The following is a 25,305-nucleotide window of genomic DNA, read 5'->3' on the forward strand; positions in this document are numbered from 1 at the left end:
AAATATAATAAAGTCTCATGAAGTGTAATCTCTGGCGCCGTGAAGCTGGTGGACGGGCGGCGCATGTCAGGGAAGGTGACGTGACGCAAAGTTTGCGTCGGCCTCGTCCCCATTCGAATAATGCATTTAAACTTTTGTAGGTGGCGCTGCGGCGCCAGTTTTTAATTCCCAACTGCGAAACACATATAAAAAGAAATAAGAAAACATTCGCCAGATCTGAATGTTGTGCAAACTTTTGTGCGTTTTCGAGAATAAACAACAGAACGTTACGCTTGTTGCGCGCTCGGGCCTAATTACGCACTCAGCGGTTTTGTCATCGACACGTCACTTCCAAGGGAAGTCCAAAAAGTTTTCCCACATCCAGTTCGCTGTGGGAGGAGGCAGTTAAGGGTTATCCAGGGGGGGGCAGGAGAGCCGAGTTTGAATCGGTGTGGCGCACGGGTGAGAAATCGGCGCAAACTTCCACTCGGAGCGATGCGTAAAATAAGTTCTGTCCGGAGGGACTAACGCGCAACGCCTGCGCCTCCGCTGCGTCCCGGGATGCCCGGAACGGTTGCATTCAGAGGCTTCTCTCCTGTAACCCGGGCCACGCCGCGTCGCTCCCAGGCTGGACCCCCCGCGCCGGTGGGGGGGGCATGAGTGCCCAGCATGGGACTGTGCCTCGACACCGAGATCACCGAGGAGAAGGAGGCGAGGATTCGCAGCGCCAAGATCGACAGAGACCTGTACGAGTCCGCGAAAAGGGACATGAACGTGGTTAAAATCCTCCTGCTCGGTGAGACCGGCGTGGACGCGCCTCCGGAATCACGCGCGACTCCAAGCTTCGACCCGAAGCCACTGAAGACGAACTAAATACGCGTTAACCTCCTCCTCCTCCTCCTCCAGGTGCGGCGGAGAGCGGTAAAAGCACGCTGGTCAAGCAGATGAAGATCATCCACAGCAAGGGGTTCACGACGCACGAGCTCTCCAGCTTCAAGGTAGGGCGCGCACGCACGCACGCACACACACACACACACACACACGGAGGGCTGGTTTCCAGCATGGATCCATGCTTCTCCTGTATTATGAGTCTCTTCCTCCTAGTGAGAATGGAGGAAGACGTCGGGTTTGTTCAGCTGTCAGTGAAGGTTAGACCCTGTAAAGGTGAGTGGGAGTGGGAATGGGCAGGAGACGGCATGCCTGGACATCTGATGGCTCCGATTAGAGAGGAATGGCCGGACTCAGCGCTTTCTATTGTGTGTGTGTGTGTGTGTGAGTGTGAGTGTGAGATTCTTCTGTCCTGTGAGGGACGGGGTGGAGGGAATGGAAACGGCTCAGCACACACACCGTTTTCATCGCTTCCACATCCCCTCCCGTTCACCTTTGCTCGGATTCATCTCCTCCTCCTCCTCCTCCTCCTCCTCCTCCTCTCTTTTATGCATCTTTATGAGTATGTGATGACAGTCTTATCGAAGACCTGCTCCGTCGACGCAAACTCAATAAATCAAGTGAGGTATGAGGGGTATGTCAGACATCCCATAATGCCCATGAACTGTTCTCTCCCTCCTCAGCTATCTGCTCCTCCCTGTCGCCGCCTCCTCCGGCGAGGAGGTCGTGTTTTTGCTGGAGTTCGTTAGCAGGATAACTCGGAAGGTTCTGGACGGATCTGGATGAAATGTTCAGAGAGTGTTGGGAACGTTACCTGGAACAGACGATTACATTCTGGTGATGATCCAGAAGAGATCTGGATTCTGGATCACTTTCTCATGTGGGGGGGGGGCTTTATCTCGCCACCGAATTTCATCCGGATCGGTTGCGGATTCTCTCATTTTGTAAACTAGAAAAGCACCCTGCGGGTGCAGACCTCCGCCAAGCAGCTCGTTCCCCTCCGAACTGGATCCATCTCCTTAAAATATGAAAAGCCCACAGCATTTGTCAGAACTTTGGGAAATGCTTCTGGGTCTGACCCGTGAAGGCTCCGGATCGTTCTGCAGGCAGCTGGGATGTTTGACTGCAGGATGGTTCCTCCTCCTCCTCCTCCTTCTCCTCCTCCTCCTCCTCTGCTCTCCTCTCTGCTCCTGCTGCCTCTCATGTTTCTGTAGCTGCTGCGTGAGCGACATATTTTTGCACGTGAAAGCGTGCGCCTGCATCAACACTGCATGGCACTGGTTGAACGTCCGTGCGCTGTCAGTTGGGTTTCCCTTTGTTCTGTGGAGACACGCCTGTTTTCAGGTGGAAAACAAAGCCCTCAAAGCCCTCAAAGCGACCCTTCCTGTCCTGGACCGCCAGCCTCCCATGGCAAACAGACGCGCCCGTATCCTAACTCGCCTCCTGCATCGGGCTTCAGTATCTGCTGTACGTCCTCCATTAGGACCCTGACGGGACAGCCAGTCAGGGGAGGGGGGGGGGGGTCCTCTTTGTCTCCTTTATTTACAGCCTGAGGCTTTGGTGTCGTTTTTACTGTGGATGGGATGAAGAACTGCAAAGGTTTGTGTGTGTGTGTGTGTGTGTGTGTGTGTGTGTGTGTGTGTGTGCTTTGAAAGCGACACACACACTCGCTTGGTTAATAATTAAGGGACGGGCCGCCGGTTCAGCTGCATTCTTCGTTGTTGTGTTCTTGTAAAGCGCCGCCATGACACGACGGCTGCGGGTCGGGTGGGGGGGGCTGATCCGAGCGGTGAGGACGGTTCAGTAAACCAGAACGGGTCCTGAGGTCGCTCTGCTTGGACGCTGTCCTGCGCCGCTTCCTGATGGTGTGCTAGATGTCTATCATTTGGACTCTTTATGTTTAAGCTCACACTCTTGTGGAAGGAATCATGGAGTCACCAGAGGAGATCCAGAGGAGCACATCGTGACATGCCTGTGGCTGCGAGGCCTTTTGTGTGTGTGCGTGTGAGGAAGGGTTTAGTCACACACCTTCACTAAAGTGTGTGCGGCTGTGGCTTATAGCCGTGGCCTCCGTTGCCCACGCCAAAATAAACTTTATTAACAGAGGAACTCAGAGACAAGGAAGCGCCTGGAGGTGCAGGTGAAAGTACGACTGTGTCAGAGGCAGTAATTTATTCTGATTTAAATCCAGGAAGGGGACGGATTAGCAACAACAATAGAAAGATGGACAGTCAATCCCAGGAATGCGGCGTCTTTGCTGCGTTTAAACGTTTTTAAAGCAAGAAAAGTGTCAAATTCATTTACACACAAAAAACAATTCAAAGGAGATGGAATGTTTATTCCAGAATAGTTGGGATTAGAGATCAGATAAAACCAGGATGCAATGATTTATCACCTCCGCCGAAGAGGTTGTGTTTTTGATGCCGTTTGTTTGTTTGTTAGCAGAATTATGGAAAAATCTGGAGAAGGGACTTGGTCTAATTTAGATAATATTAAAGTTTGAGAGCGATCTGGATATGAAAACATCTGGATGTTCCCATTTACTTATAATGGAGGCTTTTTCCCAAAATCCAATCTTGTAAAATCTGCATTCAATTCAGTCATCAAAATAAAGGGGTCCGATATGAACAATCATGAAATGTGTCTTCTGGTTCTGATCCAGAATGAGGTCAGGAATAAATATTACATTTTAACATTAAACCCATTTATGGATTCAATAATCGGTTAAAAATACATAAACTCTGATTCACGTTGACTTTTCATGGTTGGTGTATAAAGATGCCAAGAACAATCTAGAACCTTCTGGTGCTGATCCAGATCACCATGTGGACGGTGTAGATCCAGTTAGGAGGGGAACTCATCTGCTACATGTGTTTCACTTACAGATGTGAGACCGATGCTGTAAATATTCATGAAGGTTAAAATGTTAAGTGCTGAGGAGAAGATGCACTTGTTTTTGTTTTGTCTCGTTGTCGTGGTTACTGATGAGTTTGACCTCTGGCAGCCTGCAGTGCTGGATAACCTCCTGACCTCAATGAAGTTTGTCCTGCACGGCATGGGCGTCCTCCGGATCAACCTGGCCGTCAACAGGAACAAGGTAGCGTGTCTTCTTTATCTCTATCTGTTGTTTTCTGCCCTTCTCGTTCTTGCGTCTTCATTTATTTTAGAGTTTCGTGCTTCTTGTTCCCTGCATTAGTCCCAGATGTCCACTAGGAGGCAGCATCTCCGCACCGCAGCCTCAGCTCCCATGTTTGGCACCACAAACAAAAAAACAAACAAACTGGCACACAGTGAACTCTGTTACGTGGAATGGCATCACATGACCTGGGTGCGTGCTTCTGCAGCGACACTGCAAATAGCAACAGAAGAGGAACCAATCTGACCATCAAACAACTTTAATCCGTGTTCTGGATACATAAAGGTCTTAACATTAAAATAAATAGAAGTTTAGAGAACACGGCACTGCAAAGCTTCACATATAACTGCAGGAATAAAGTGTCCGGACGTCACGGCATTGGTTTCCACAAGTAAATCAAGTTTATATTATGTAATCTGTGATCATTAGTGAGTACTGGTGCGTACTGGTTGACGACTAGTCACTGGTCAAAATATTCCTAAGCATGTACTTGGTCTTAACTACGACCCTACGAGGTCTACTAACTACCAGTGTGACAGGGTCTTTACTATGGTTAGTTAGTGCTAGTTTAATATTAGCACAAAGCTGATTAATATCTAATCATTTAAATGTTTTTCTGGTCATTCAAGTTCTTAATTTTCCGCTTTGGCTCAGAAATAAGTGTTTCATGGAGACTGTTGTGCCTGATGCTAGCCGTGTGTGCTGCTGTTTGCTTCCATCACTCCAACACTGAGTAATGGTGCCGTGGTGACACGTCGGGAGGCGGGGCAACGGATAGGAGTGGCCGTTCCATAGAATAGAGTTCAGTGCACATGCAAAGTTTGTTTGCATGAGAGATGGAGGATGGAAGTTCGACTTACTGGGTGGTTCAATTTGATTTAAGAGGAAATGTACCAAAGCATTTCCTCTATTAGACGTCACCAGAGCGTGTGTGTGTGTGCGTGCGTGTGTGTGCGTCAATGATGTTTTCCATCTCCTGGAAGTCATACGGCCTCCTCCCTGACCATCCAACCGTAACTTGTCCTCCGCAGGTCCACGCCCACTCGGTCCTGTCGTGTGGGCGGTGCTTTGATGAAGACCAGGTGCTGTTTCCTTTCCTGGAACACGCCCTGTCCTGTCTGTGGGCTGACCAGGGGGTGAGGGCTGCGGCGGCTCGAGGCTACGAGTACGAGCTCAACGACTCGGCGCTGTAGTGAGTCCTCCTCCTCTTCCTCTTCCTCCTCCTCCTCCTCACGGATGCAGGGCTCTAATTAGCCGGACGCAGCGGCTGATTTTCCTCCGTGTGTTCACCATCACTGGGAATCTGCAGAGCGTAAACGAAGCACAGTCCCACCAAACTGTAATTAGCCCCCCCCCCCCCCCCCCCGTGTGTGTGTGTGTGTGTGTGTGTTTGCTTGGTGTCCGTCTAACTACAACAGCAATACAAGTATATGAGCAGACGCAACAACAGAAGAGAAGAAGCCAGGATTAAGCCTAACCCAATCCCACCAAGGGGCCGTCTGTTCTCATTCACTCCCCCCGGGGAGAGGCCTCGGCTCTGGGGTTATCGACACCGACAGGCCCACTGAGAGCCACCGGACGTATCACCGTCATCCCCACGCACGCACACACACACACACACAATGATTCTCCTTCTCGCATGACCTTTGGACACGAGCACATTTTCTTTACGCTACTGTTAATCTGACTGGATTACATTGTGATTATCTTGGAGCATGCCAGCGTCACTAAAGAGACGAGACAGACGGGAAGCATGAAAGGTCCGACGGTTCATTCCGACCACATCGTCAGAACTACGTAAACACGAGTGGCGTGTCTAGAATGCGTGTGGCGCCGGTCAACGTTTCCATCAGTAATTCATTTAGACCCAAAGAGGAAGACGAACATCTGTTTAGGTTTTGACAGAAATCAACTGATTCTCTGAGATCAATGAAATCGGTCTAAAACTGAGGGCCGTCCTCAAAGTCTGTTGGATGTTTCTGCATCCGACGGACGGTGCGTTCAAGAACAGCAAGATTTTTTTAATCTCTTTCCAAAAACTTGATTCAGGTTGACTCCTTGAGAATGTGTGTGTGTGTGTGTGTGTGTGTGGGGGGGGGGGGGGGGGTATGCTTTAAGAAAAGAGCACATCTGATTGAGCATGCACACACACACACACACACACTAGAGGTGATTAAACTACCTGTGTTAATAGCTCATCTGTTTGGAAGCCTAGCCTGGGTGTATAATGGTAAACCACAGCGTGAATATTCATGGTGATGAGCCCCCCCCCCGGCTGCAGTCTTATCACACCCGTCAACAATACACCTGATTCTGTTCTCCTTTGATGTCGAGTTTCTCTGCAGCTCATCAAATCCTCCTTCCTCCTTCTCCCTCTCCTCGTCTCGCAGCTTCTTCGACAACATGAGCCGCATCACGTCTCCAGATTACGTCCCCACGGAGATGGACGTCCTGCGTGTGCGTCTGAGGACGACCGGCGTGATTGAGACCCAGTTCAAAGTCAGCCACCTGATCTTCAGGTAGACGCCTCTCAGACCGTTGGGTGCATCTCAGGAGTCGCTCATGCAAACGTGCTTTTCATCTCTTATCTCCGTCTGCAGGCGTGTGATTGGCTCATTCAGTAGATCAATAGTGGCACCTATTGATTAGTGTTCCACTCGTCCTCTGACTGCACACACATTCAATCCCCATCTTCTCAGTGGAGAAGCAGAGGGCGGATATCTGAGCCCCCCAGACGGGTGTCAGGTGACCATATTCATCTCTGATCAATGAGCTGAAGTCACGCCCACTTTATTATCCTCAAATGACTGAACTGATAGAGAGGAATCAATGACTTCTGCAGGGCGGGAAGAGGAATAGGAAAGTGCTAATTATTGCTGAAGTTTTCATGATGGTTCTGTGTTTAGTAATGTCTGCAGGAGGAGGAGGAGGAGGAGAGCAGCTCTTCTTCATCTCTCCTCAATAGCAGCCTGTCCTCCATCGTTGCATTAAATTTACAGCTTTTCATAACGTCTCTGTCTCGCGTAGAGACGTTGTGGAGAGTTGTTCTGTCGCATCCGGATATTCCCGCTGCGTCTCCGGATGCAGTGTCTGTTTATGTGTTGCGTTACCGTGGAAATATTCCACAGCCGGGAAACTTTCACCGGCTCAGAAATACCTCGACCTCGACCGATTCCGTCGGAGACGGAGTTGATGTGCGTTCAGTGAGTTGTGTTTTTGTCCTGTGACCTCAACGCAAGGTGACGGTGTCGGATCTGGGGGGTGGGGCCCCCCTCCTCCTCCTCCTCCTCCTTCTCCTCCTCCCTTCTCTCTTATCTGCCTGAATCCTTAGCAGATAAATAAATGGCGCCGCGAGCGTGTGATCGTAGGTTCGTGCGTGTGTCTTGGCGCTATCGGGGCCTTGAGGCCGATGAAGAGCTTAGCATAAATTGATGTCGTTATTTCAAACCTGACGACGAGCAGGATGTGATGAAGTCAGGAAGAGAGATTAAGAGAGTTTGTACTTTCACTGAAAAATAATTTCCTCATTTACGTGTATTTTTTATTTTATTTTATTTTTTACACTTTGCATTCTTAAATTATTATTCTTCCAAATTAAACTATTCATCAGAATTCCAGGAAAGACTGCAGAGGGATGATGGAAAGGCAGTTCAGCTGCTGCGTCGTGAACATTGATGAGACCAGATGAACCCCCCCCGCCCCCATCTCACGGTTGTCAACACTCGAGGTTTCCTATCTGCTCCACCATCTGCTCCCTGCACTCCTATTTCTTTACCTCCTCCAAGAAGCTTATGTATGTTTATCTCACAGACGGATCGTGAAGAGATTTTTAGGAAATGTTGGGAATGTTACCGGGAACAGATGATTACGTTTCGGGGATGATCCAGAAGAGATCCTGGATTCTGGGTCACTTTGAAATCTTCGTTAACTTTGCAGTCAGTGGAGCTTCAAAATGTGTTCCTCAATATCTCGGTTGATTACTGACCGATGTTTATGGAATTTGACATAATCATGTAGGGTGGGTGTCTCTATTTTGCCGCCGAATTTGATCCAGATCGGGTCCGGATTACAGATGTTATTGGGGTGTTGGTCTACACTAGTGCATTTAATATTAGAGAGAGAGTTTTCTAACAAACGGCATCTTATAGCCGTGTCATTAGAAATCTGTCAGTTACAATTTTGGTAAATCACAATATAGGGGGACTGAGCTGCTTGGCGGAGGTCTGTGCTCTCCGAGTACTTTTCTAGTTTATTATTAAATTATTGTTGTATTTCCAACCTGCCTTTTTTTTAATCTGTCCCTCTCTTAAAGTGCCTGTTTAAAATGTACATTTTGAGTGAATCCAGATCATTATATGTCCTAAAATCTTTACAAAGCTAAGTCTGAGACTCCAACATGTGTGCAAAGATTTGTGAGGGAATCTTACAAACCTAAAAGAACGTTTTGAGTTATTTCCGCACATCACAGGTACCCTGAATACTGGATGTGACCAGATGTTCCTCATTTGCATAATTCAAATGAAAACCCGTCTCCAGAATATAATGGCTCCTCACAGTACCGTCGTCTGACAGCGAGGATCCTGCTGTATGAAGACGTTTCCTCCCTCACCTGCCGTTAGACCAGCAGATCGGGAATTACGATCAGAACAAAACTCATCTGCGTTTATGCAAACGCTGTCTTATTGATATAGAAAGTTCTGATTATATTTATTTTTATTTTAGCAAATATCTCATCGCAGTAGTCCACATATTTACTATACTACCGGTCTAATGTGTCACATGGTCCACGCTGATGGTTGCTGTTAAAGTTTGCTCATTCATGTTCCCCACAGGATGAACCTTTGTATCATCAGAATATTGGTCCAGTATGTAGGTTTATGACCAGAGCAATCCTGGCTTCCACTATACTGTGTGTTCAGTGCCAAGTGGATTGGGACGCTAGCATGCTAATGCGTAACTGGATCTACACCGTCCACATGGTGATCTGGATCGGCACCAGAACGTTCTAGATTGTTCTTGGTGTCTTTATACGCAAAGCATGAAAAGTCAATGTGAATCAGAGTTGATTTTTTTTAACTGATTCTTGAATCCATAAATTGGTTTAATGTTAAAATGTAATATTTGTTCCTGACCTCATTCTGGATCAGAACCAGAAGACATTTTTCATGATGGTACATATCGGACCCCTTTATGACTTTATGCTGAGTGAACTGAATGCAGATTTTACAAGATGTATATATCTATTTTTTTTTAAAGCTTCCATTATAAGTAAATGGGAAAATCCAGCTTTTTTTCTATCCAGATGTTTATCCGGATCGCTCTCATAATTGAATGCCATCTAAGTTAGACCAAGACCCGTCTTCAGATTTTTATTCATCAAGTTCCATCCAGCAGTTTTTCCGTAATCCTGCTAATAAATAATCGGCATTAGTTCCGGCGCCTCCTCGGATGATGTAATTTAAAAAAATCAAAAAATCAAATGGAGGTGACTGAATGTGATGTGGAGGCGATCAGCACGAAGAGATTGCAGCTGTGTGTTATCAGGGCGGCTGATGTACAGATGTTGGTGCATTGAAGCATCAGCTTCTAGTGGCGAGCTTCAATTTCCATGGAAAGTTTCCATCGTAAATCTGACCTCATCTCGGCGTCGCGCCGCCTTCGCTGTTGGTTTTCTCTGTCCGTGTTTCCGCATGTTCATTTCCCCTCAATAAGGGGCTGCATTAACTCAAATGGACGGTGCAAGATGGTGCATCTGGCACTGGAAGAGGGTGAAGAGGGATGAGCTATCGTGTGTGTTCTCACTCTCTGGCGACCTTCACGCTCCTTGTGCTGCGATTGTCTCAGGGAGGGAGTCTGATGTGGACAGACACACTCCTGTGTGTGAGAGAACCCTGAAGCGAGGCGGGGCGGGATGAGGGGAGTCATTTAGAGTTCTGGATTTTAATTTAATTCATTTAATTATAAGGACTTGTTCAGTTTGAGGTTAAACCTTCATGGTGTCTGAGCAGCAAAGGCCACAAACTGAAAATGACCGAGCGGTGGCTTTAGCGATGCCCTCCTTGAACAGCAGAGGGCGCAATCAAATTTGTCTTTGTTTTGTTCATTGTTACTTTGATGTGGGGACAGATTTAAAAATCTAAATTTCCATATCCGCTTTAACTTATACTGTACATTTAAACACGTTTTTTGGAAATCTCATCAGTGTGTGAGTTCTAGTCTGTGAGTGCAGCTCTGAAGCTGAGCCTATCAGAAGAAGCCCGAGGATTCTATTAATTCCTTAAATATTACGTAATGTTTTGTTTTTATTCACTCTCTTTGCGTTCGTCTTCTGTCCTCGCTCGCTGCAGGATGTACGATGTTGGCGGACAGAGAACCGAGCGGCGGAAGTGGATTGGCTGCTTCGAGGACGTCAGAGCCGTGCTGTTTGTGGTGTCGCTGAGCGGATACGACATGACCCTGGTGGAAGACCCCTCCGTGGTACGTCCTCCGCCCTCAAACGTTCACCATCCCCAGTTAAAGCGGATGGGAGTCTCCCCCAATCAGATGATGTCCCGTGCTCCTTTGTCCTCTGACGGGGTTGTTGTCTCCTCTGGGCAGAATCGTCTTCAGGAGAGCATGAAACTCTTTGCTGCCATCTGCAACAACGTTTTCTTCCGCAGCACATCCATGGTGAGGAATCCATCCGCATCCTCCGCCTCGGGAGGAACGAGCAAGTCAAACAGTCAGAATCATGGAGTTAACGTTTCATGGGAGCCTTCTATTGTAAAGGCTCTGTGTGTGTGCGTGTGTGTGTGTGTTAATAAGTCCTTCCTCTCACAATGATGGATATTTTTTCAGCCTGCACCACAACCATCTTTTTCTGCAGTCCAACCCTTTGAATCAAAGCTATCTGCTGGATTTATGAGGGTTTTTTTTTAACCACTATTTAAATGAAAGCTCCTCAAAGGGAATCGCACCCCAAACATGATTTAGATTCCTTTATGTCCCTCCTGTTGGAATCCGCCCCTTTAGGTGTCATGGCTTTAAAAGACGATCTAAAAAGGACTGCTGAATCTATTTCATCAGTTTAATCCGAAGTGGAAACTCCTGCTGGGCGGTGTGAATGAGCGGCCTGGAGCTTTAACTTTATTTAAAACATTGCCAGACAGGAAGGTGGATGAGCTCCAGCTGAAGAGGATGGGGAATTAGATTTCAGCCCGGTTGGAGGACGGAGCGAAGGGACGAGTAGCGGAGACACGATCCATGAGAAGAACAGGCCTTTGTCTCCAAGTCTCCTGTCACTGCTAATTTCAAAGCCGTTTGTATTTAGGATGATATTCCCATATCCGGGAGCCTGCATTGAAGGTGAACTCCAGCCTCTGACCAGACGAATATCCGAATAATATCGACCTGCAAACGCAAAAATGTTGTGAAGTTTTTAAAGTGACAGACGGATGGAAAATATCAAAGATGTGTGGAAGTATATCGTTTAAGTGAGACGTAGCGTCTTTAGCATCTCCTATCTGACGTCATTATGCTTGTAGAACTAGTATTAACATCACTTTATATATGTATATATATTTTATTTTATTTTTGCACGTGGCCCCTCTCACTTTTTCACGTTTTAAATGTGTGTGACGCTTCAGGTTCACGGTTGTGTGTGCGCCACTGCGCTAACAGGCTCATTAAACTAAAGTGATTCATGATATCAATTTGGACTTGGGAGGGAAAGATGCAGCCTCAGTGGTGGAGACCTGCTCTTCATCATGCCTCCCTCCTCTTCGTCGGGGGGCTTTGTGTACTTGCATCATTGTCATGGCCCCTGCTAGTCTATTGATTTTCACACTTTGCCTAAAAATCAGCGTTGTGACAATAAATGTTGATTTATTGGCGGCGGCGTCTGAAGTCACCGAATCCGTATTTTCTTTTTCTCCTGATATTTCTGATCGATTTCCCTTTTCCTCTGGAGAAGTAGCCTTTTGACTTGTGATGAGATTCTCATGTCGTTCCTGTCTTTTTTTTTTTATTGCAGATTTTATTCATGAACAAGATAGACCTTTTCCAAAACAAGATCTCACACACCGGTCGACATCTGCGGTTGTACCTGCCGCAGTTTAAAGGTAGGACTCGAACGAATGTTCCGTCGGGCTTCTAGCAGACGTGAATTCGTTCCTTCGGAGATGACAATTTGACAAAGCATCACAATAACATGATAATCTGTTTTTAAAGAAAGAATACGTTTTATGGGACAGGGTCTGCCAACAGAGCAAGCGTTTCATTCCAGGCTGACTTCACATCTAAAGAGACAAATCAAACCGTTTGCCGTCTATAAATCTGTACGTTTTGTTCCTAAACACAGATGAATTTGTCAGAATTTCTCATTTTTACACGGGTTACTGGGACTCATGGGTCTGAGACGCACCTTTCGGCTGCATGACCCTGACCCTGACCCCTCCCACCGCGCCTCTCCTCCAGGTGCGGACTGCGACGTGGACTCAGCCGCTCGCTTCATCGCCGCCGCCTTCATCTCTCTCAATTCTACACCCAGCAAGCTCATCTACCACCACTTCACCACGGCGACCGACACCTCCAACATCCAGGTGGTCTTCCAGGTGGTCATGGACACAATAATCAAAGAGAACCTGGAGGCCGTGTCGCTCCTGTGAGCCGGGGCGGACGCTTCACTTGCTGCAGAAGAGCCTTTTCGTTTGAGCGCTACAGTTTTTCCTTTGAACCTTTCGTTGACGATGATGAACATTTATATTTTGCGGTGGTGATGCTCCCTTTTTTTTTAGGACTCCATGTTACGTGTCTTTTATTTGCCCCTCTCTGCCTGTGGGCAGGACGGCGAGCGCGTGAGGATGTACTGTTTGTTCGTCACTTCCCCGGTGAAGGGTTCACTCGTGCACCAGCATTGTGTGTTTTCCGCTCATCCATCACACCCTCTCACTGAGGGGGTGATGGCCCTAACAGCACCCCAGTCTGCGTTTACTCACTCAGATCTGCAGTCTCGTTTTAAACTCGTTCCCCAGACTGTCACTGAAGCTGTGATGTTGAAAACAAGTTTATGTAAAGAAAAGCTTTTGACTTGTTTCATTTCCTCCCGGTTAGCGCTGATCATTATTGTTCTGTTCCATATCATAAACCCTGATCAGTTTGATTAGCGTCGGCTAAAATGCCGTTTATTTTAATGGATGCAGACATTGTAAAAAAGTGCCTTTTGATGATTGAAATGCTTCATGTATGTGAAAATATTCTGTGTATTTTTCAGAAGAATTATTTATATATGAAATTCCATCTTCTCTGATGGTTCATTTCTGGGTTTTTTTTATAGTTTGCATAACTGTAAAATGTTTCGTTTTTTTTACTTGCATTTACGTTTTCTTTTGAAGGAGATGGACAAAAGTATTTTCCTCTTTGGAAAGTTCGAGACATTTAATCCACACAAGTCACCGGAGTTTGTTCTTTTTAATAGATAAAATAAATAAACGCGTTTTCCAGGAAATCTGGTCCACAGTTAACTTTCAGAGCATTTTAAGTACATGTTGGAAACAGCAGGTTATATGTAAAGGATGTGACGTCATCAGTTAACATCCATCATAATGAATTTATTTCCTTTATATTAAATGCAAACAAAGTAAAAATGAACAGCATGTTTCGTTCTCCCTCGTTTTTAATCAGAACATTCAGAGTCTGTGATCCATCGACATTAAACCCGCAACCCTCACGCACTCATCAATCCCTCGTTGCTTCGCTGCTGGACCGGAACCGTCTCTGTCGGTCCGATCGGGACTCATGCGGACAGACAGTCCAGGGAGTCCAGGGTGAGGAAGACGTCCGCCTTGCACCGGAACGTGCCCGTCCCGTCCCGCAGCAGCTCGCAGCTCTTCAGGTTCGGAGAGATGTCCTTTACGCACAGAGCCTGCTGAAAGTACATGACGTTAACGTCCGGAAGTCTACCGGTGGACGGACGCGCAAATCCCGCGTCCTCTTGGAGCAACTCATTTTCAAATTTGTGATTTCAGTCAGGTGTTTTCCGTCCGATGTTTAAAACGGTGACGCCGGTGCGCGCCTTTACGCCACTGCTAAACTTCTCGACCTTCGTGGTTCTTCTGAAACCAAAGCAAACTCGTCCTTTTATCTCTAATGAATCTTTTTAATGAAGCGTTTTTAAGAACGCTGTGGTCGCGGCTCGGGTTGTTGGAGGAAAACGACTTTACGCGCGTGTCCGTTTGTTTTCGTGTCGGTATAATAAAATGAAATAAATCCTTCCGGGAGGAAACGAAGTTGTTTGTACTAAATGTACTCACCATGCTTTTGAGTAAAGAGATCTGCTCGTTGGTCTCCGGGATCACGCTGTTACCCGGCGTCTCGCCGCTGTCCATCAGCGGCTCTTCGGGGTCGGACCTCCGCGCGTACGGAGACCTCCTGATACCGGACAGGAGTCCGGAGGCGCGACCCACCGAGTAGTAACTGGGCCCGGTAGACTGTTTGTACCAGGCTTCAACTGGGTGACAGGAGAGGAGCAGAGACACTGCGACGCACGCCACTGCAAACCCGACTGACTTCACCATGTCTGGAAGAGCTTGGCACCTTTTACGCACGGAAGAAAACAGCGCTTTCCTCGTCCGCTCGCCCTCAGATGTAGACTGTATGATTTGTTGGGGTTTGGAAATTTGCCTGTCTCTTATATAGGCTGACAGGGCGACGATATCGTGACCCAGAAGGCTCGTCAAATCAAAACTGAGGCGAGTGTGTGATGAACCGATGTGTGTGTGTGTGTGTGTGTGTGTGGTGTCGTGAGGGGGCTGGGGATGTATGGAGACGTCAGAGCTTGTAGAGGTAAAGGTAAATTTGATTAAGATGACTAGACCAAGAAAGACTCTGACGTAAGTTGTCAGAACTCAAAGATGGATGGTTACTGTGCAGTGAGGGTTAATAAAAAAGATGTCCAGATAACTTCAATTAAATGTTGCAAATGTTTTAAACCATCACAAACAACAAAAACAGATCTAGATAAATTTCTAGTTTTATTCCAAAAATGTAATAACTTTAAATATGTCTGGAAAACCACAATACCGTACATAAAAATCTGCCGAGGGGTCAGTGTGTCCATTACAGGCAATAGAAGCTGTAGAATAATCGATTAAGAGTAGAAGATAAGCAGATCAATAAACGAGAGTCAATTATCGGCCAATCCGAACCGCTTTTTACACGCACAGAATTGGAATCAGTCAAAGTGAAGCGCTGGAACCTGGAACAGCGACGGTGACGGAGACGGAGACAAAGACGAAGACATTTTTACATTAGATAACAGAATCAGTTATAGTGCGTAACCAGGTTGCCGCTCTGTGTAACAGGGTTAAGAGGGCTTCTGGATGTTGGGAAAAAGTACCTTAAATATACAGACGCAGATAAGAGGCCCGAACGATGATGTCATACGGTAACACAAAAACAATCTTACAACAAACGGTCAAATAAAGGAAAAAAGGAACTGATTTTTTTTTAATGACTATCAGCATCAAAACGTCATTTGGTGTAACATGTCAATCACGACGGGTACCGGAGCGTCCATCACAAGCCGTTGTAGAGCGGTCTGCAATGCGGTTCTAGTTTGTCCTCCAGGACATAGTCTGGTCCGCAGACCCAGGGGTCCCCCGTATCCCACTGCCACTTCTGCAGACTCTGCCTCAGGCTCTCCAGCACCGTGCTGTAGGGGGGGTCTGATGCCAGGTTCCTTGTCTCCAGAGGATCTACCCTGTGGTGATGAAGTATTTGTTCAGAGACAGACTCGGAGCCAAGAACCGATCAACACTGAGGGGTCGATTATTGGCACCATACAAATAAAGCTTTCCTGTTCTGATCCCCTGTGTGAAAGCTTTATGATTAACGATGTATTTATACACACTTAAAAGCTTTAAAATATTTATTTAGCATTTTATAAACTTGGGTTATAGAAATAACTAAATGTGATAGATATAACTCTAATTTACTGCATTTATTTTGATATTATTTTCATATTAGGATTGAAAATAAACTCGAATGGCACTGAGCTGAGAGGGAATCCGTCTCCGATGCCCAACAGATCGCTTCAAGTCTTATCCTAAATCAAACTCGCTGCCCTGCAACCCAACGAAAACACATTCAAATTCAACACACTCATAAATATCAAATAAATATGTCTAAATAAATATAGCTGAGTTTTTTTCCCCCTCGTCTCTAGCTGGAAAAATAAACACTATCTGGCTTCACCTCAACATGTAAAAGACTATTATTTTGTGTAATCTTACTGATAAACCAACTGACTGACCGAAGGGATGGACACTGGGCAAAGGAAAGAAAAGTGTCTTTAAAGTCCAGTGTGTCGGATTTAGTGATATCTAGCAGAATACACAGAGGCTGCAACCAACTGAACGTCCCTCATCTCCCCCCAGTTTCCACTAGAAGCATAATAGGCAGTAAAAGAGATAGAAATGCTTCATTCTTTGGCAGCAAAAGCACCTTTCTTAGTTTCGGGTGTTGTGATACACTGATGAATACTGAAATGAGCAAAGCATTCCCTATTTGTGTGCGTGACAAGCTTGTGAAGGTTGCTTGTGACCGAACGGCTTTTCGTTCGGAGGCGTGAATCGTCCCCCGGAGAGCCGAACACAGAACGAACGCTGGAACAGACCTGGAGTCAAACAGCTCCCAGCGCTCTCTGTTGTAATACTGCTCCAGGCTTTTGAACCAGTGCGTGGGCTTGCTCAGCCTGGTCCGGTTCAGCAGGTCCTGGAAGGTGGGCGACACGTACAGGTCCTCGTCGATGGGGAAGGGCATACGGTAGTGTAGATTGTGCAGCAGGTGGAACGCTCCCTGGCGGACAGAGCGGATTGGGTAGTACATGGTCACCTGGAATCAAGAGGAGCAGACAGAAGTCATGAACCGGCGTTTAGTCCTTCGTGCGATTCGTCTTCTGATCGCTCTCAGACCTCATGCAGGGACTGGCTGCCGTAGACGGTGGTCCAGTCTCTGGGCTCGGCGATCAGAGCAGGCAGTAAGGAGCGCCCAGTGAGGTGAACCGGGGCGGCGGGGGTCCCGGGGAGGCGGTAAGACGGGTAACGGACAGAGAACCAGTCCAGAATGGTGGGAGTGACGTCTGATGAAAACAGACAATGCTCGTTACGTTGATTAGTTCTCGACTTATTTATCGATGTTAATGTGAAATCATTACTTTTCTGCCGTTTGTCGGTCCCATTATTGTTTAAATCATATTTACATTTCATTCTTACTCCCACTGGGGATTCGTTTGCTTCAGCTCATGGATCTGTGACTGTGAGTCTCCCTCTTGTGGCTGATTCAAAACGTTTGATGAACATTTTCACGTCTTTGTTAAATTGTGTAAATCAATCGATCAATCAATGTTCAAGTGAGAAAACACTGTTGGCTGCTGGTTTACCCCTGGAGAACCCTTTTCTCACCCTTTGGACAGCAGCCTAATTTGACCCCGTTGGTTCTCCAGGCACAGCAATGTCTTTCTGCCTCCCATGTCTTACCCAGCAGGCTGACGTAGGCCTGGCTGGCGTCTCCCCATCGCCCCCGGTGCTCCGGAGAGGACACCAGCATGGGCTCTGCCGTCCCAGAGCGGTACAAGTTGGTCCTGCCGTTTGGGAACGGGATGCCGTTATCGGAGCTGTAGATAACCAGCGTGTCGTTCTCATAGCCGGCATCCCTGAGCTCCTGCAGAACCAACCCGATACCTGCAGGAGAGTCCAGCATGGGTTGGTGTTTCTGAAGAAGCCCCCCCCTCCCTCGTTCATTGATACTCACCTTGGTCCAGCCTGCTAACAGTGGTGTACTGGGCTGCCAAGTCGGCTCGTGATGCAGGTGTATTTGGCACAAAAGGAGGAACCTGAGGTGCAAAGCGAGAGGAAAGACGAGCTTAGCAGCTTTTCTGTGTTGACTGGATCCAGCTGTGAGCATTTGTGTGTTTGGGAGTATTTCATTACAGTAATCAATAGTTTAAATGGAAAGATCTGATGTTGGACTAGTGATGACAGACGTTGAAACATGAACTATAATATTAATATATATGCACAGGAAGAAAAACTGTGTCTATGATATTTGTAGAAGTGGAAATATTGATGTACTTAATACAAAAAGATGTAAAAATACTTCTGGACATTTATTCCTTCAAACAGAACGAAAGGCGGTAACATGATTTCACTCTGATTTGTTTAAAGCTTTTCAACGGGATCTTACTCTGCCTTTGAAAACATAAAAACTTGACATTACTCACCTCCACTTGCTCTGGTGTGTAATATTCCGGTGTCCAATCAGGTATTCTCCCCATTCCCATTTCACCATTCCCAAATTTCTCACAGAACGCGCCGTACTGGGGGTGTGAGTGTCCACATCGGTGGGTATCATGGAAGGCAACGTAAAGAAAAAATGGCCTCTCTTCATCTTCTCCAGTCTCCTCTTCTTCCTTTCGCCTTTGTTCAAAGGCTTCCTCTTTATGGGTCTGGAAGAACTTGCGAACCAGGAGCTTGATGCGGGTGATGTTTCTCCCCACCTGGAGGATGGAGTTGTTCTCCTCTGTGTAGGCAAAATCAAAAGGGTATACCGCTCCGGGACCGACGTGCTTCTTCCCAATTATACCTGTGGGAATGAGAGAACAATGAGAGAGGTGGTGGTTTAAAAAGTGGCGTTTTGCTGCTGTGCGTTTCTTGTTTACCTGTGTGGACGTTGGCTTGGTTGAGGAGCAGCGGCAGACTTTGTACTCCCTCAAATGAGTTGAAGTGGTGAACACCTTGATGAAGGCCGTACATGCTGTTCTGATGCTGAAAGCACAGATGACACTCACCTATAACTGTGACTCCATGGTTAAACCCGAGGCCCGGTCGCGTGCTGCGCCTGTGTTTCTACCTGCGGCAGGCCCGTGAGGATTGTGGACCGACTGGGGGAGCAGCTGCTGACGGAGGTGAAGGCGTTGTTGAACACCAGACTGCGCCTGGCCAAAGAACGCAGGTGGGGCGTGTGCACCACAGAGTTGTTATACACCTCTGTCTCGAAGCCGGCATCGTCGGCTGAAAGAAGGAAAGGCAGGTTCATTCAAGCAGAACAGATTTCACTGTAAATATACAGGAAAGGTTTATAGTAAAGAAAGGTTAGCTATGTGACAACATATTACATATTCTGTTTGTTTGAGGATTTTGTCATTCTTTTTATTCCTGAACGGCTGCGGGTAAGACAGAAAACCACTGACGACTATCTTTGGCTATATTTAATATTGAAATAATTTATTTTCAACAATTTAGGAATTCTGCTTATTATTTTATGTTCATCTGCACTTCAATCATTATTATTTGATTATCCCACAAGTACTGATTCATATCAGTATATCTGCAAATCATTAGACAGGGACTCAACATGTATGTGTGAAAAGGGAGTATATTCTATTGATCCATGATCATTTATATTCTAATGCAAAACAATCACGTGCAGAATGAAATGTATTTCAACAAATCAGCCAACTCTCGGTTATTTTATCTTAACAGTTTCTCAGTAGAGAGAAATACCTTTCCGTATGATCCGCATGTATCTTTTAATTATTGCATCATTTAATTAATTAGAGAGCCGCACTGATTTAAACTCGGTGCACCCAAACGTAGGACTGAGAAAGAGAAAAGGTTTTATGACTGACACAAATCACAGCTGGATAAAAATATTACCGATTATTAGAAGAACATTCCTTTTCTTTGATTCCCCAAAGCCGCACGATGCCAAAGCGAGAAAGAGTAGCTCCAGCTGCATGACGATTCACTGATAATCAATACTCGGAGAAGTCTCAAAATCGATCATGATTAGATCTGAAACATATCACGTGAGTCTAGACGATCACACACGATAAATAAACACAATATAGAACGGACAGATATGAGCCTGTTTCAAAATACAGGAAGAACTGATGGGGAATACCCTGCAGTCCCAGTCACACTTCCGTAAACATCCCTGGCCCCGCCCAGTAAAGGTCACGCGGCAGAAGTCACGTGACGATAAACAACAGGAAGCATCTCGCGCTCCGCGAAGGCGTCACGCGTTTACGGAAGTAATTTTAATAAAAGGGACCTCAGAGTAAAGATGTTGGTAAGAATTTCTATTCTCTTCTTTTCCTAATTTGCTTCCGCGTAGTTTCACTCATTTATTTATTCGTTATTTTTTATGCTTTGGGCTAACGTGTTTAATTTCTTTCCTTTATTACATTGTGTCATTCGGTTTTGTTTTTTTTATTCTAACTTTTCTATCTTCTTCTGTTCTTCCCGTAATTTGTCCCGCATGTCCGGTTCAGTTCATTGTACAAACGTAACATAAATGAAGTCTCGGACACAATTAGAGAAATATCACTGTAAAGTGAGATTGCTGATAATTCACATAAAACAAGTGAATGAGTATTTGATTGTTTGATTATGGAGAACATGGCGTGTTCTTTGTAAAGCAGTCTCTGAATATAAATCTGGTCTGTCATGTGACCCCCAATTTAAAAGTCAGAGCAAAGAATCAAGCGTATTCATCTCGAGGCTGTAGAAACGTTGTTCAGCAGTTAGTCAGCAGGCATTGGCGTGACTCTGCAGCGTGCACGTCAGTTGACTGTTGATCAAAGGTTGTGTTTTCTGGCGCACTCGGCTCACAGCACGCATGTGAAGGCAACGACTGCGGTCTGCTTGATGCACTGTGTATTTGTGCAGGAAAACATCATAAACTTGCACACGCAGCACTTTCAGATCATAGTTCTGACTGCTGGGACTCTGGGCAAGAGGAAGAGGAAAGAAGAAGCAGCTCCTAAAAGCCTATGAATGACATTTAGCTCCAAAGATGAGTTTGTTTATATTTTTATCCCCCTCTCCAGGGTCGCCCTCCTGACCTTTGATCCATCAGCGATGGAGCAGTCCCTGTTGGGACGAGTGTCGTCCGCGACCCGGAGCTGCTGCTCTTACAGCACCCTGAAAACATGGCTGCCCATCCTCTCCTGGCTTCCCGGGTACCAGCTGAAGTGGCTTCAGTTGGACCTCCTCGCAGGCCTCACTGTCGGGCTGACGACTATACCGCAGGCGCTAGCCTATGCCGAGGTGGCCGGCCTTCCTGTGCAGGTGAGCCCGATGAAACGGCGTTTTCTGTGAGGGAGGAGTCTCAATAGCTGATGTTGAGGTTTTCTTCTCCACAGTATGGACTGTACTCGGCCTTCATGGGGGGTTTCATCTACACCCTTCTGGGGACCTCTAAGGACGTGACGTTAGGTCCCACAGCCATCATGTCGCTGCTGTGTTTCTCCGTGGTGGGGGGGCAGCCCCACCGGGCCGCGCTGCTGGCCCTCCTCTCTGGACTCATCCAGGCTGCGATGGCGTTACTGAGATTAGGTGAGATTTGGTGGCGATCTAATCTACGACTGGCCGCTCGTGGATTAATTTACAACGGGCATTTTTATCTCATTAATATTTTTTTAATTCACGCGGACAGATTAAAGTTTCACTAACGTCAATGAAGACAGAGTTAATAATGGCCAGAACAGCCCGTGAGGAAACGGGAGACTCGTTTATGAGCCACTTCCTACCGCTGCATCAATGACTTCCTCTTCCTAACCACACATCTGCGAAGTTCCTCCGTTTCAGCCGTGCTTCATGACTGTGCATCTTCTGCAGGCTTTCTGCTGGACTTCATCTCCTTCCCAGTAATAAAAGGCTTCACGTGTGCGGCTGCCGTGACCATTGGCTTCAGCCAGGTCAAGGTGAGCAACACAACAGGCTCCCGGTTCACATCTGAAGCTAATACAAGCAGAAAACTCCATTTTATAGAAGCTAACAGTGATTAAAATAATAAAATACACATTTTCATTACGTATGGAAGCATTGAATTTGTAAGAAAAACGTCATATATCAAAGTAAATTTTATTTCTATGTTAAACTACATTTTGGACTAGTTTCCATAGAAAATGAGCGTAAACTTTGTGAACCGAGTCGAGTGCAGCTCTTCTTCCTGTTTTCAGCTGATAGAAGTCTTTTATTCCGCCTGTAGAATATTCTGGGGTTGCAGGGTATTCCCCATCAGTTCTTCCTGGTCGTCTACTACACCTTCTCCAGGGTCCCGGAGGCCAGACTCGGGGACGTGCTGCTGGGTCTGACTTGTCTGTTCCTGCTGATCATGTTGATGGTGATGAAGATGAAGATGAATCCCGGCTCTGATGACCTTCCCCAGTCCGTGTGCTCCATAGTGGCCAGGAGGCTGTGCTGGACTGTGGCGACCAGTGGGTACCCGTGTTTGTGGGCGTGTCTATGTCCTAGACGCGCCCACAGTACCCGTTTCCCGTCTGTCTCCGTCAGTGCGGAACGCCCTGGTGGTCATGGCGGCATCCATCCTAGCATTCTCCTTGGATACTCGCGGCTATCACGTTTTCACAATCACCGGGGAAACGACCAGCGGGCTTCCGCCGTTCCAGCCCCCTCCCACCACGGACACCACCGCCAATGGCACCGCTGTCTCCTTTGTAGAAATAGTGAAGGTGAGGAGCAGCGAGCTGAGCTCGGCGCCTGGGTGAGTGAGCTCCTGGGGCTGACTCGTCCTCTCTCTGTGCGCTTCGTGCAGGGCTTCGGGGGGGGGCTCGCCGTGATTCCCCTCATGGGCCTGTTGGAGAGCATCGCTATTGCTAAAGCGTTCGGTAAGTTTCATTAGTGCCGTCCGAAGCTAATGCCGCTCTGTCGCTGTTGGACGTTTCCTGTTTCTCCTCAGCCAGTCTGAACAACTACAGAATCAACGCGAACCAGGAGCTGCTGGCCATCGGGGTGACGAACATCATGGGGTCCTTCGTGTCGGCCTATCCCGTCACCGGCAGCTTCGGAAGGTTTGCTCGTGTGAGAGAGAGAGGACCAGGGGCAGAGCGAGCTCTATTCACAGTGTCATGTTTGCTCCTCACGCAGGACAGCGGTGAACTCCCAGACCGGTGTTTGCACTCCAGCCGGAGGAATCATCATGGGTGAGTCCGGACTCATTGCCCTCTGACCTCGCCCAGTAGAACTTTTTTCTTGGTTTGTGATGGCGTTTTGCTTGTTCGTTTGTTTTTCCAGGCTCAATAGTTCTGGTTTCCCTGAGGTTCCTCATGCCGGCCTTCTACTACATCCCCAAAGCTTCTCTGGCAGCTGTCATCATCTGTGCAGTCGCTCCGATGTGTGATTTACGTGTCCTGGCTAAGATGTGGAGGATAAGCAGTGGGTGTTTGCTCATGCATTCAGGGTCCTGTTTTATTCATATTGCATTGCGCTCCTCACACTCGCCGTTTCTCCTCCAGAGCCGGACCTGCTTCCTTTCGGTGTGACGTTCCTGGTGAGTTTCTGGGAGGTGCAGTACGGAATCATAGGCGGTGTAGCTACATCTGGAGCCCTGCTGCTGTACAATATGGCCAGACCACAAATAAAGGTACCACAAGGATCTTATTCTTGTGTAAGACGTGTCCGTCGATGGCATTTTATCCGTATTCTCCCTCTTCGCTTGATTTTCACAGATATCTTTTTGTGAATAAATCAGATGAGCCTTTTTTATTGAAGCATCCTGAGGCTCCTGTCATTCACTCAGGAATCCTCCGGCTGAAGCCGAGTGAAAAGCGGCTGTTTCTGTGGAGTTGGGCGATGGAGGGATTTGTTTGGTTGTTGTTGTTTGTTCATGCGGGCCCGCTTTACGCAGGTGTCCGATCACGGCACGCTGGTGATGGAGCTGGGCAGCGGACTCAGCTTTCCTGCCGCAGAGCATCTCAGCCACGTGATTCACACGAAGGCCCTGCAAGGTGAATATTTCTGCAGACACTTTGATGAAATGGCAGCGCGGGGTCCTCTGTCAGACCTTCCTCTAACCCCCCCCTCTGCTGTCGCTCCAGTGTCTCCTCCTCGCTCGGTAGTCCTGGACTGCCGCCATGTGAGCGTCGTGGATTACTCCGTGGTCAGCGAGCTCAGGGACCTGCTGGGGCAGTTCAAGCTGAAAGATCAGACGCTGGTCTTCTCCGGATTGCGGGTACGATCTGGAACCTTTTAGAGGAACGGTGCATTTATCCAATGAGAATTTGTTTTTTGTCTTCGTCACACATTTAGCTGTCTGTCCTGGAGGTTCTTCTAGCAGCTGATCTGCAGGGCTTCAAATATACCGACAGCGTGGAGGCGGCGCTGCAGAAGGAACTTCCTGAATGACTGACGCACAACGGTCCAATCACAGACTGGAACGGATTTGTGACGGAAGCCTCAGTGATCAGTGAAAGGCGTGGCTGGACTGATGAGAAGCTTGAGGTGATGAACTACCTCCTGCTGCTGCACGGCGGCCGCCGGCGGCCATTTTACGCCGCACTTTGACCTGTTACAGGAAAACATTTCAGTCAGCTTCGTGTCTTCTAAATTCAAGTTTATCAATTTTACGTAAGGATGTAATTAGTGCCATTATTTTATTAATATACATATTTAACAGAATCTGAGTCTTGTTTTGGGGATTATTATTGGTGAGCTCCAAGAAGCCAAATCAAAGAGAGTAGCATAATAACATGGATGAAGGGCGTGGCAACAGGATTGCTTAGATATGTCTTGTGAGGAAATGTAAGTTATTGGTTTCTCTTGTTTTTTGGTAAATTAATGTTTCTGGTGCTTCTAAAGTTTTCATCGGGATGGTTTTAATGGATTGTATATTTTCATGCGTGTTTTGGTGCAGACATGTTTGCCTGTTTTTGATAGAGAAGATGTCGAGATGCGCGTTTATCCCACATGTAGTTGCATGTTGTGGCCACTAGGTGGGGGTATTGCAGCATCTGTTGAACAAGACAGAGGACAGCGGGTGAGCTGCTAGGTAACCCCGGGGTAGAGGGACTAGTTAATGTGCTAGTAATCCCAAAACCCAGTCTGGTGAGAAACTCACCACATCCAGCAGGTACAAAAACATAAAGTAGTACACACTGCAGTACTTAGATGATATAATGAAATTCTATTTCATGGACTGTTCGTTCTTTAATTCCTCTGAAGGGACTTCAACAGTTTGTAGGCATTTCATCACAAACTTCATATCAGTGTGAGTTTTTAATAAATATACTGTGTGGAAAAGTACTTATGAAGTACCGGAGATATACAGGTGAATGTAAATACTGTATTCCTTTTTTCCCTTTGGTTGATTCGTTGTTATTTTTGATTAACTTTGTAACAAATGTGCATTTCATATTTTAACTTACCTTGAATAAGATTCGATATTGTTCCAGAGTCAGTGAAAGAGGAAGAGGAGGAGGAGGAGGAACTAAGGGGGCAATAAGGCATGACGGAGATCAGAGC

The 25,305-nt window shown here is 46.9% G+C and overlaps 4 protein-coding genes across 4 annotated transcripts; 2 read left to right on the forward strand and 2 right to left on the reverse strand.

Annotated features, from left to right (window-relative positions):
- Window positions 1-414: 414 nt before the first annotated feature.
- gnav1 (guanine nucleotide binding protein (G protein) alpha v1) lies at window positions 415-12,680 on the forward strand. Its single transcript, XM_068751211.1, has 9 exons — window positions 415-775; window positions 886-977; window positions 3,872-3,964; window positions 5,035-5,195; window positions 6,394-6,522; window positions 10,351-10,480; window positions 10,601-10,672; window positions 12,015-12,102; window positions 12,458-12,680. Exons 1-9 carry the CDS (start codon window positions 649-651, stop codon window positions 12,646-12,648), a joined length of 1,083 nt encoding a protein of 360 aa, XP_068607312.1. The 5' UTR covers window positions 415-648; the 3' UTR covers window positions 12,649-12,680.
- Window positions 12,681-13,767: 1,087 nt separating this feature from the next.
- Window positions 13,768-14,556, reverse strand: npb (neuropeptide B). The gene is made up of 2 exons (XM_068751212.1): window positions 14,293-14,556; window positions 13,768-13,907 (listed from the first exon to the last, which is right to left on the reverse strand). Exons 1-2 carry the CDS (start codon window positions 14,554-14,556, stop codon window positions 13,776-13,778), a joined length of 396 nt encoding a protein of 131 aa, XP_068607313.1. The 3' UTR covers window positions 13,768-13,775.
- Window positions 14,557-14,949: 393 nt separating this feature from the next.
- On the reverse strand, window positions 14,950-19,897 carry sgsh (N-sulfoglucosamine sulfohydrolase (sulfamidase)). Its single transcript, XM_068750734.1, has 9 exons — window positions 19,696-19,897; window positions 18,890-19,050; window positions 18,699-18,804; window positions 18,261-18,622; window positions 17,792-17,873; window positions 17,518-17,721; window positions 16,954-17,120; window positions 16,656-16,873; window positions 14,950-15,740 (listed from the first exon to the last, which is right to left on the reverse strand). The coding sequence occupies exons 1-9, from the start codon at window positions 19,775-19,777 to the stop codon at window positions 15,557-15,559; spliced, it is 1,566 nt and encodes a 521-aa protein (XP_068606835.1). The 5' UTR covers window positions 19,778-19,897; the 3' UTR covers window positions 14,950-15,556.
- A 1,004-nt stretch (window positions 19,898-20,901) lies between these two features.
- Window positions 20,902-25,114, forward strand: slc26a11 (solute carrier family 26 member 11). The gene is made up of 13 exons (XM_068750733.1): window positions 20,902-21,111; window positions 21,186-21,378; window positions 21,661-21,746; window positions 22,034-22,262; window positions 22,339-22,517; window positions 22,601-22,673; window positions 22,745-22,856; window positions 22,933-22,988; window positions 23,080-23,220; window positions 23,301-23,428; window positions 23,693-23,792; window positions 23,883-24,016; window positions 24,094-25,114. The coding sequence occupies exons 1-13, from the start codon at window positions 20,902-20,904 to the stop codon at window positions 24,187-24,189; spliced, it is 1,737 nt and encodes a 578-aa protein (XP_068606834.1). The 3' UTR covers window positions 24,190-25,114.
- Window positions 25,115-25,305: the final 191 nt, after the last annotated feature.

Source organism: Brachionichthys hirsutus, chromosome 17 (assembly GCF_040956055.1).
Source record: "Brachionichthys hirsutus isolate HB-005 chromosome 17, CSIRO-AGI_Bhir_v1, whole genome shotgun sequence".
NCBI lineage: Eukaryota > Metazoa > Chordata > Actinopteri > Lophiiformes > Brachionichthyidae > Brachionichthys > Brachionichthys hirsutus.